The sequence below is a fragment of the Ammospiza nelsoni genome, chromosome 35, assembly GCF_027579445.1.
Source record: "Ammospiza nelsoni isolate bAmmNel1 chromosome 35, bAmmNel1.pri, whole genome shotgun sequence".
NCBI lineage: Eukaryota > Metazoa > Chordata > Aves > Passeriformes > Passerellidae > Ammospiza > Ammospiza nelsoni.
The window spans coordinates 2,063,305-2,074,287 of record NC_080667.1 but is presented as its reverse complement, the minus strand read 5'-3'; the positions used below and the strand labels follow the sequence as shown (position 1 = coordinate 2,074,287).

The 10,983-nt window shown below is 63.4% G+C and overlaps 1 protein-coding gene across 1 annotated transcript; it reads left to right on the top strand.

The window, feature by feature from the left end:
* Nucleotides 1-286: 286 nt before the first annotated feature.
* Nucleotides 287-9,935, top strand: CDK20 (cyclin dependent kinase 20). The gene is made up of 8 exons (XM_059491490.1): nt 287-361; nt 438-551; nt 2,466-2,654; nt 4,510-4,631; nt 4,720-4,782; nt 6,700-6,823; nt 8,809-8,964; nt 9,780-9,935. The coding sequence occupies exons 1-8, from the start codon at nt 287-289 to the stop codon at nt 9,933-9,935; spliced, it is 999 nt and encodes a 332-aa protein (XP_059347473.1).
* The last annotated feature ends 1,048 nt before the right edge of the window (nt 9,936-10,983 follow it).

Here is a 10,983-nt window from a genome sequence, read left to right as displayed (position 1 = left end):
TGGCCCGTGTTGCTAGGGACCGCTGCGTTGCTAGGGGCGGGGCCTGACCGGGTTGCTAGGGGCGGGGTTTGTTAGGATGCACTGATGCATGCTAGGGGCGTGGCCTGTTGCTAGGGAGCGCGTTGCTAGGGGAGGGGCCTCATTGCGCAGAGCGGGGCGCTATTGGCTGTTGCCAGGGCTGGTTGTCAGGGGCGGGGCCTATCTCCATGGCAACCAGGTGCGGCGGGCTCAGCGCGGGGCAGTGTGGGGCGGTGGAGGACGGAGCCGGCCCACAATGCCCCGCGGCATGGAGCAGTACATCGTGCTGGGCCGCATCGGGGAGGGCGCGCACGGCGTCGTGTTCAAGGCCAAGCACCGCGAGGTGGGACCGGGCACCGGGGGCCGGGGGTCGGTAACGCGGCCCGGCGGGGCCTCCCTGACCCCCCGTGTCCCCCCAGACCGGGGAGCTGGTGGCCCTCAAGAAGGTTCCGCTGCGGCGCCCCGAGGAGGGGCTGCCCCCGCAGACCCTGCGCGAGATCAAAGCCCTGCGCGAGATGGAGGCCCACCCCCATGTGAGTGAGCCCCCACCCACCCCGTGCACCCAAATCCGGGGCCCCCCGAGTCCCTGTTGTTCCCCCGAGTCTCTTGTGCCCATTCCCGAGTACTCGGTGCCTCCCCCGAGCCCCTCTCGGTGCCCCCTCATAGTCCCTGGTGCCCCCCATAGTCCCTTGTGCCCCCCCCCCCATAGTCCCTGGTGCCCCCAAGTCCGAGGTGCCCCCCTCGAGTCCCCGGAGCCCCCCGCGCCCATCTCGGTGCCCTCTCATAGTCCCTGGTGCCCCCCTCGAGTCCCCGGAGCCCCCCGAGCCCGTCTCGGTGTCCCCCCGCAACGCGCGGGGTCCCCCTCTCCCCACAGTCCTGGTGTCCCCATAAGGGCCCCCCGTGCCCCCCAGTTTTGGTCCCCCCAGCTCAGGGTTCCCCCCTTCTGTAGGGTCCCCGTGTTCCCCCCGTGTCCCCGCGGTGTCCCCTCCCCCAGCTGAGCCCACTCCAATGCCGGTGTCACCGTCCCCAGTGTCCCCTGCAGGTGTCACTGCCCCCGGTGTCCCCAATGTTCCCCACGTCCCCACTGACATCGCTGCTGGATGTCCCCCATTGTTGTCCCCCCGCTGTCCCCCCGCTGTCCCCACAGGTGATCCAGCCCCAGTCCTGCTGTCCCTGCTGATGTCCCCTTGCTGTCCCTGCTGTCCCCGGTGATGTCCCCCCTCTGTCCCCTGAAGCTCCCCTGATGTCCCTGCAGGTGATCCGGCTCCAGTCTTGCTGTCCCCACTGATGTCCCCGCTGATGTCCCCTTGCTGTTCCCCTGCTGTCCCCACTGTCCCCGCTGATGTCTCCACTGTCCCCCCCAGGTGTCACTCTCCTCCCCAGGTGTCACTGTCCCCCCATTGTCCCCGCAGATGATCCGACTCCACTGTCGGTGTCCCCAGCGTTCCTGATGTCCCCACTGTCCCCACAAGTGATCCAGCTCCAATCCCGCTGTCCCTGGTGATGTCCCCCTGCTGTCCCCGGATGTCCCCACTCCTGTCCCCCTGCAGGTGATCCGGCTCCAGGCTGCCTTTGCCCAGGTGTCACTGTCCCCTGCTGTCCCAGGTGCCACTGTCCCCCACTGTCCCATGTGTTACTGTCCCCTGAAGTGCCCTGCTGTCCCCACAGATGATCCAGCTCAGGGTTGCCTTTGCCCAGGTGTCATTGTCCGGGGTGTCACTGTCCCTGTCCCCACAGGTGATCCGGCTCCGGGCCGCCTTCGCCCAGGGCCCCACTGTGGTTCTGTCACTGTGTCACTGTCACTGTCACTGTGTCACTGTCACTGTGTCACTGTCACTGTCACTGTGTCACTGTCCCTGTCCCTACAGGTGATCCAGCTCCGGGCCGCCTTCGCGCAGGGCCCTGCGGTGGTTCTGTCACTGTGTCACTGTCACTGTGTCACTGTCACTGTGTCACTGTCCCTGTGTCACTGCCACACTGTCACTGTGTCACTGTCACTGTCACTGTCACTGTCACACTGTCACTGTGTCACTGTCACTGTGTCACTGTCACTGTCACTGTCACACTGTCACTGTGTCACTGTCCCTGTCCCCACAGGTGATCCGGCTCCAGGCCACCTTTGCCCAGGGCCCCGCCGTGGTTCTGTCACTGTCCCTGTGTCACTGTCACTGTGTCACTGTGTCACTGTCACTGTCACTGTCACTGTGTCACTGTGTCACTGTCACTGTCACTCTGTCACTGTCACTGTCACACTGTCACTGTGTCACTGTCCCTGTCCCCACAGGTGATCTGGCTCCGTGCCGCCTTTGCCCAGGGCCCCGCCGTGGTTGTGTCACTGTCACTGTGTCACTGTCACTGTCACTGTCACTGTCACTGTGTCACTGTGTCACTGTCACTGTCACTGTCACTGTGTCACTGTCACTGTGTCACTGTCCCTGTCCCCACAGGTGATCCGGCTCCGTGCCGCCTTTGCCCAGGGCCCCGCCGTGGTTCTGGCCCTGGAGCTGCTCGTTGGGGACCTGGGGGGGCTCCTGCGGGCGGCCCCGGCCCCGCTGCCCCCGGCCCGGGTGAGGGCCCTGCTGGCCATGACCCTGCGGGGGCTGGGCCACGTGCACGGCCAGCGCCTGCTGCACAGGGTGAGGCACCCCGAAAACGGGACCGGGCACCCCGAAAACGGGACCGGGCACCCCGAAAACGGGATTGGGGACCCCGAAAATGGGTGAGGGACCCCAAAAATGGGACTGGGGACCCCGAAAACGGGATTGGGGACCCCGAAAATGGGATTGGGGACCCCGAAAATGGGTGAGGGACCCCAAAAATGGGACTGGGGACCCCGAAAATGGGACTGGGGACCCCGAAAACGGGATTGGGGACCCCGAAAATGGGTGAGGGACCCCAAAAATGGGACTGGGGACCCCGAAAACGGGACTGGGCACCCCGAAAACGGGATTGGGGACCCCGAAAATGGGACTGGGGACCCCAAAAATGGGACTGGGGACCCCGAAAACGGGACTGGGCACCCCGAAAACGGGACTGGGGACCCCGAAAATGGGACTGGGGACCCCTAAAACAGGACTGGGGACCCCAAAAATGGGATTGGGGACCCCGAAAACGGGACTGGGGACCCCGAAAATGGGACTGGGGACCCCAAAAATGGGTGAGGGACCCCAAAAATGGGACTGGGGACCCCGAAAACGGGACTGTGGACCCCAAAAACGGGATTGAGGACCCAGAAAACGGGATTGGGGACCCCGAAAACGGGACTGGGGACCCCAAAAATGGGAATGGGGACCCCAAAAATGGGGGGCTGGGCCATGTGCACAGCCAGTACCTGCTGCGCAGGGTGAGGGACCCCGAAAATGGGATAAGGGAATCCAAAAATGGGGTGAGGGACCCCAAAAATGGGGTGAGGGACCCTGAAAATGGGATTGGGGACCCCGAAAATGGGATTGGGGACCCAGAAAATGGGGTGAGAGACCCCCAAAAGTGGGATAGGGGACCCCAAAAATGGGGTGGCTGGGCCATGTGCATGGCCAGCGCCTGCTGCACAGGGTGAGGGACCCCGAAAATGGGGTAGGGGGCCCCAAAAATGGTGTGAGGAACCCCAAAATTGGGGTGGGCACCCCAAAATCGTGGAGCGACCCCAAAATCGGGGCGGGGGGAAGGCTGCAGGACACCCCAAAGTCGGGGTGGGCACCTGAGGGGTACCCCAATATCTGCAGAGATTGAAAGCGCTGGGGCACCCCAAAACAGGAGTGGGCACGTGGGGGTACCCCAATATCTGCACAGGGGGGATTGAAAGTGTTAGGGCACCCCAAAATTGGGGGACACCCCAATACTGGGTGTGGGACCCCAAAATCGGGGCAGGGGGAGACTCAGGCAGCTGCAGGACACCCCAAAACTGAGTTGGGCACTGGGGGTACCCCAATATCTGCAGGGGGGGTGAGAGTCCTAGGGGCGCCCCAAAATCGAGGGGGGGCGCCCCAAAATGGGGGCAGGCTCAGACAGCTGCAGGACACCCCAAAACCAGAGTTGGGCACATGGGGGGACCCCAATATCTGCACAGGGAGGATTGAAAGTGTTAGGGCACCCCAAAATTGGGGGACACCACAAAACCAGGGCAGGGGGAGGCTCAGACAGCTGCAGGACACCCCAAAACCAAGGTGGGCGCCCCAAAATTCGGGGGGGGGACCCCAAAATCAGGGCGGGGGAAAGGCTGCAGGACACCCCAAAACCAGGGTGGGCACCTGAGGGGTACCCCAATATCTGCAGGGGTTGGAAGTGCTGGGGCACCCCAAAATCGAGGCGGACGCCCCAATACCCTCAATCCGGGGCTGTTCCCGGTTTAGGGGGGTTCCCTGAGCATTGGGGTCCCCCCTGATGGCGATGTTGGGGTGCAGGACCTCAAGCCGGCCAATCCGGGTCTGTTCCCGGTTTAGGGGGGGTTCCCTGAGCATTGGGGTCCCCCCTGATGGCGATTTTGGGGTGCAGGACCTCAAGCCGGCCAATCTGCTGCTGGACAGCGCCGGGCGCCTCAAGCTGGCGGATTTTGGGCTGGCGCGGGTGCTGGGCCCCCCCTCGGGGCGCCCCTACAGCCACCAGGTGGCCACCAGGTACCGATTTTGGGGTGTCCCCCCCCTCTGGGGAGGCCGGGGTGTACCCCCAAGATCCGGGGGCGCCCCCTGACCCCCCCGTGTGCAGGTGGTACCGAGCCCCCGAGCTGCTCTACGGCGCCCGGCACTACGACGAGGGCGTGGATCTGTGGTGAGTGCCCGCGGTTTGGGGGGGTCCCCTGGGATTTTGGGGGGTCCCCCCGGGATTTTGGGGTGTCCCCCCGGGATTTTGGGGGGGGGTCCCTGTGGGGTTTTGGGGGTCCCTGTGGGGTTTTCTGAATCCCCTGGATTTCTGGTGATATTTTGGGGTGTCCCCCTGGGATTTTGGGGTCCACATGGGATTTTGGGGTGTCCCCCCGGGATTCTGGGGGGGGTCCCTGTGGGGTTTTGGGGATCCCTCTGGGATTTTGTGGGGGTCCCTGTGGGGTTTTGGGGGTCCCTGTGGGGTTTTGGGGATTCCTCTGGGATTTTGGGGGGTCCCTGTGGGGTTTTGGGGGTCCCTGTGGGGTTTTGGGGGTCCCTGTGGGGTTTTCTGAATCCCCTGGATTTCTGGTGATATTTTGGGGTGTCCCCCTGGGATTTTGGGGTGTCCCCCTGGGATTTTGGGGGGTCCACATGGGATTTTGGGGTGTCCCCCTGGGATTTTGGGGGGTCCACATGGGATTTTGGGGTCCACATGGGATTTTGGGGTGTCCCGCTGGGATTTTGGGGTCTCTCCCAGGGATTTGGGGCCCCCCCTTTGAGTTTTGTGGATCCCACCCTGCAATTCCGGGTCTGCCTTTGGTGCCTCAGTGTCCCCCTGGGATTTTGGGGTTCCCCTGAGATTTTTGTGGGTCCCCATGGGATTTTGGGGTGTTCCCCTTGATTTTGGGGGTCCCTGTGGGATTATGGGGGATCCCCTTGATTTTTGGGGGTCCCCATGGGATTTTGGGCTCTTATCCTCGATTTTGGGGGCTCCTGAGGGATTTTGGGGTGTTATCCTTGACTTTTAGGGGTGTCCCCATGAGATTTTGGGGATCCCTTGGTGTTTTGAGCGTGTCCCCGTGGGATTTTGGGGATCCCCTGGATTTTGGAGGGATCCCCTGGGATTTTGGGGTGTCCCCCCGGGATTTTGGGGATCCCTCTGGGATTTCAGGGATCCCCTGGCATTTTGGGGTGTCACCCTCGATTGTTAGAGGTGTCTCCATGGGATTTTGGGGTGTCCCACTGGATTTTGGGTGTCCCTGTGGGAATTTTGGGGATCTTGGGATCTGCTGGGATTGGGGGTGTCCCTGTGGGGTTTTGGGGTGTCCCTGTGGGATTTGGGGGATCCCTGTGGGATTGTGGAGATCCCCCGGGAGCAGGGGGGTCCCTGTGGGGTTTGGGGATCCCCTGGATTTTGGGGGGGGGGGGTCCCTGTGGGATTTTGGGGGTTCCTTCTGGGATTTGGGGATCACTTTAGCATTTGGGGGACACCCTGGGATTTTGGGGTGTCCCCTGGGGACTTTGGGGCGTCACCCTGGGTTTTTGAGGCGTCCCATACGGATTTAGGGGTGTCCCCCTGGGTTTTGGGGATCTCTTGGGATTTTAAGGATCCCCTGGGATTTTGCGGGTCCCCCCGGGATTTCGGGGCTCCCCCGGGATTTTTGGGGGTCCTTCCCAGGGTCTTGGGGTCCCCACTCACCCCTTGTCCAGCCCTGTTTGGTTTTGGGGTCCCCCCTTTGAGTTTTGTAGATCCCCCCCATTCCCCCACGCTGTGATTCTGGGTCTGCCTTTGATGCCGGGGTGTCCCCTGGGATTTGGGGTGTGCACTGAGATTTTGGGGTGTCCACTGAGATTTTGGGGTGTCTTTTGGGATTTTGGGGTGTCCTCCTGGACTTTGGGGAATCCCCTGGGATTTCGGGGTCCCTGTGGCATTTTGGGGTCCCTTTGGGATTTTGGGGGTCCCTTTGGGGTTTCGGGGTCCCTTTGGGGTTTCGGGGTCCCTTTGGGATTTCGGGGATCCCTTTGGGATTTCGGGGTCCCTTTGGGGTTTCGGGGATCCCTTTGGGGTTTTGAGGATCCCTGTGGGATTTTGGGGTCCCCCCAGGGCCGTGGGCTGCATTTTCGGGGAGCTGCTGACGCTGTCGCCGCTGTTCCCGGGGGAGAACGACATCGAGCAGCTCTGCTGCGTGCTGAGGGCACTGGGAACGCCCAGCGCCAGGGACTGGCCGGTACTGGGAGCACTGGGAGGGACTGGGAGGGACTGGGAGGGACTGGGAGGGACTGGGAGGGACTGGGAGGGACTGGGAGAGACTGGGAGGGACTGGGAGGGACTGGGATGGACTGGGAGGGACTGGGAGAGACTGGGAGGGACTGGGAGGGACTGGGATGGACTGGGAGGGACTGGGATGGACTGGGAGGGACTGGGAGGGACTGGGAGAGACTGGGAGGGACTTGGGGGGACTGGGAGGGACTGGGATGGACTGGGATGGACTGGGATGGACTGGGAGGGACTGGGAGCACTGGGAGGGACTGGGAGGGACTGGGATGGACTGGGAGGGACTGGGATGGACTGGGAGGGACTGGGATGGACTGGGAGGGACTGGGAGCACTGGGAAAGGGGCACTGGGAGCACTGGGAGGGACTGGGATGGACTGGGAAAGGGGCACTGGGAAAGGGGCACTGGGAAAGGGGCACTGGGAGCACTGGGAGCACTGGGAGGGACTGGGAGGGACTGGGAGCACTGGGAGGGACTGGGAGCACTGGGAGCACTGGGAAAGGGGCACTGGGAGCACTGGCGGAGAAACTGGGAGAGGGGCAGGAGGGGCACTGGGAGGCCCTGGTGTGCACTGGTTTATACTGGTCTGTACTGGTTTATACTGGTCTGTACTGGTTTATACTGGTCTGTACTGGTTTAAGCTGGTCCATAGTGGTTTGCACCAGTGCGTGCTGGTGTGTGCTGGTTTATACTGGTTTGTACTGGTACGTGTTGCCGTGCGTTAGGTTATACTGGTTTATACTGGTCTGTGCTGGTCCGTAGTTGTGTGTACTGGTACGAGTGGTGTATACCGGTTTGGACTGGTTTATACTAGTGCATACTGGTCGGCACTGGTTTGTACTGGTCGGCACTGGTTTATACTGGTCGGCACTGGTTTGTACTGGTCGGCACTGGTTTATACTGGTAGGCACTGGTTTGTACTGGTCGGCGCTGGTTTGTACTGGTCGGCACTGGTTTATACTGGTAGGCACTGGTTTATACTGGTAGGCACTGGTTTGTACTGGTCGGCGCTGGTTTGTACTGATTTATATTGGCCTGTACTGGTCTGTGCTGGCCCATGCTGGCCTGCACTGGTTTATAGTGGTTTGTACTGGTCTGCGCTGGTTTATACTGGTCTATACTGGTTTATACTGGTTCATGGTGGTTTGTAGTGCTGTAAGTAGTGCATGCTGGTCTGGGGTTGTTTATACTGGTTTGTACTGGGGCGTACTGGCCCGTACTGGTTTACACTGGTCTACACTGGATTATACTGATTTATATTGGTCTATGCTGGTTTACACTGGCCCGTACTGGTCTTTACTGGTTTACACTGGCCCGTACTGGTCTTTACTGGTTTACACTGGCCTGCACTGGTCCATACTGGTTCATACTGGCTATGCACTGGCCCACATTGGCCCACACCAGTCTATACTGGTCTATACTGCTCTATACTGGTTTATACTGGTCCATACTGGTCCGGACTGGTTCACACTGGTTCCTGTCCCCCCAGGAGCTGCCGGATTTCCCCAAGCTGCGGGTCCGGCTGCGGGTCTGTACTGACCTGCACTGGTTTGTACTGGTTTATACTGGTTTATACTGGCCCACACTGGTTTATACTGATCCATATTGGCCTATAGTGGACCGTACTAGTTTTTGCTGGTCCATACTGATCCATACTGGTTTATACTGGTCCACGCTGGTCCATACTGCTTTGTGCTGGTCTATACTGGTCCATACTGGTTTATACTGGTCCATACTGGTGCACATTGCTTCATACCGTTTCCTGTCCCTGCAGGAGCTCTCGGAGCTGCCCGGTTTCCCTGAGCTGCAGCTCCACCCATGGGTCTGTACTGGCCCATGCTGGTCCATACTGGTCTATACTGGTTTATGCTAGTTTATACGGGTCCATACTGGTTTATACTGGTCCGTACTGGTTCACACTGGCTCCTGTCCCCCCAGGAGCTGTCGCAGCTGCCGGATTTCCCCAAGCTGCGGTTCCGGCCGCGGGCGGCGCCGCCGCTGCAGCTGCTGGTGCCGGGCGCTGACCCCGCTGCGCTGGACCTGCTGCAGCAGCTGCTGCGGTACCGGGCACGGCTGCGGCCCCGGGCACACCAGGTATGGACTGGGAGGGACTGGGAGGGACTGGGGGGGACTGGGGGCACTGGGGGCACTGGGGGCATTGGGGGAATGGGGCACTGGGGGCACTGGGGCATTGGGGGCACTGGGGGAATGGGAGGGACTGGGGGCACTGGGAGCATTGGGGGAATGGGGGCACTGGGGGCACTGGGGCACTGGGGCATTGGGGCATTGGGGGCACTGGGAGGGACTGGGGGCACTGGGGGCACTGGGGGCACTGGGGCACTGGGGCACTGGGGGGCACTGGGGGAATGGGGCACTGGGGCACTGGGAGGGACTGGGGGCACTGGGGGCACTGGGGGAATGGGGCACTGGGGGAATGGGGGGCACTGGGGGCACTGGGGCACTGGGGGCACTGGGGGAATGGGGCACTGGGGGAATGGGGGGCACTGGGGGCACTGGGGCACTGGGGGAATGGGGGGCACCGGGGCCCTGGGGGAATGGGGCACTGGGGCACTGGGGCAATGGGGCAATGGGGCAATGGGGGCACTGGGGGAATGGGGCACTGGGGCACTGGGGGCACTGGGGGCACTGGGGGAATGGGGGAATGGGGGAATGGGGCACTGGGGCACTGGGGCATTGGGGGAATGGGGCACTGGGGCACTGGGGCATTGGGGCAATGGGGGCACAGGGGGCACAGGGGGCACTGGGGCACTGGGGCACTGGGGGCACTGGGGCAATGGGGCACTGGGGCACTGGGGCAATGGGGCACAGGGGGCACTGGGGCAATGGGGCACTGGGGCACTGGGGCATTGGGGGTCCCGGCCCCCCTGATGCCCCCTCCCCTCCCCCAGGCCCTGCTGCACCCCTTCTTCTTCGGGCCGCAGGAGCTGAGCCCCCCCCCGCCCCCGGGGGGGCCCCGGCAGCCCCCCGAGTTCAGCCTGGACACGGCGCTGGAGCTGCCCCCCCGCGGGGCCCTGGGACCCCTCCCCAAAATGGGGGAGCCCTGAGAGACCCCCAGCCCTGCACTGCCCCCCCGCGGGGCCCTGGGACCCCTCCCCAAAATGGGGGAGCCCTGAGAGACCCCCAGCCCTGCACTGCCCCCCCCCCCGCGGGGCCCTGGGACCCCTCCCCAAAATGGGGGAGCCCTGAGAGACCCCCAGCCCTGCACTGCCCCCCCGCGGGGCCCTGGGACCCCTGCCCGATATTGGGGACCCCTGAGGGACCTCCAGGGGCCCTGAGACCCCTCCCCAATGTGAGGGACCCCCACTGACACCCCCCGGGGCCCTGAGACCCCTGCCCGATATTGGGGACCCCTGAGGGACCCCCACTGACACCCCCAACCCTGCACTGACACCCCCAGGGGCCCTGGGACCCCTCCCCAATGTGAGGGACCCCTGAGACCCCCCCCAAAGCCCCCCAGCGGGGCCCTGGGACCCCTCCCCAGCATGGGGGACCCCCATTGACACCCCCATCCTGTGGGACCCCTCCCCAGCTCGGGGGATCCCCAAGACCCCTCCCTATTCTGGGGGACCCCCACTGACCCCTCCCCACTGCCCCCCTGTGGGGCTCTGGGACCCCTCCCCAATATGGGGGGGACCCCTGGGACCCCTCCCCCGCCTGAGGGGCTCCTGAGACCCCTCCCCAGCTTGGGGCAGCCCCACTGACCCACACCGACCCCCCCACGGGGCTGTGGGACCCCTCCCCAGTTTGGGGGACCCTGGGGGACCCCCACACTGTCCCCCCGAACTTGAGGACCCCCCTGACTCCCAGCAGCCTGCGAGACCCCCATTGCCCCCCCATGGGGCTGCGGGACCCCTCCCCAAACTTGGGGACCCCCCGATGGACACCCCTGCCCCCCCCATCGATGCCCCCTCCCCATTTTGGGGGACCCCGGGGGGCTCTGGGACCCCTCCCCACCCCCCAGGGGACCCCCCCAAATTTGGGGAGACCCCAGCCCCAAACCAGCGCCCTCAGGAGCAGCAAAACTGGGGAAAATCCAACCAAAACCCCCGATTTGGGGTGAAAACCTCGGATTTGGGGTGAAGACTTTGAATT

Excerpts from the sequence above, each read along its gene's own strand:
- CDK20 (XM_059491490.1), top strand. The coding sequence starts at position 287 with ATGGAGCAGTACATCGTGCTGGGCCGCATCGGGGAGGGCGCGCACGGC. Across the intron at positions 362-437 it reads TCAAGGCCAAGCACCGCGAG|ACCGGGGAGCTGGTGGCCCT; the intron begins GTGGGACCGGGC and ends GTGTCCCCCCAG. Across the intron at positions 552-2,465 it reads AGATGGAGGCCCACCCCCAT|GTGATCCGGCTCCGTGCCGC; the intron begins GTGAGTGAGCCC and ends CTGTCCCCACAG.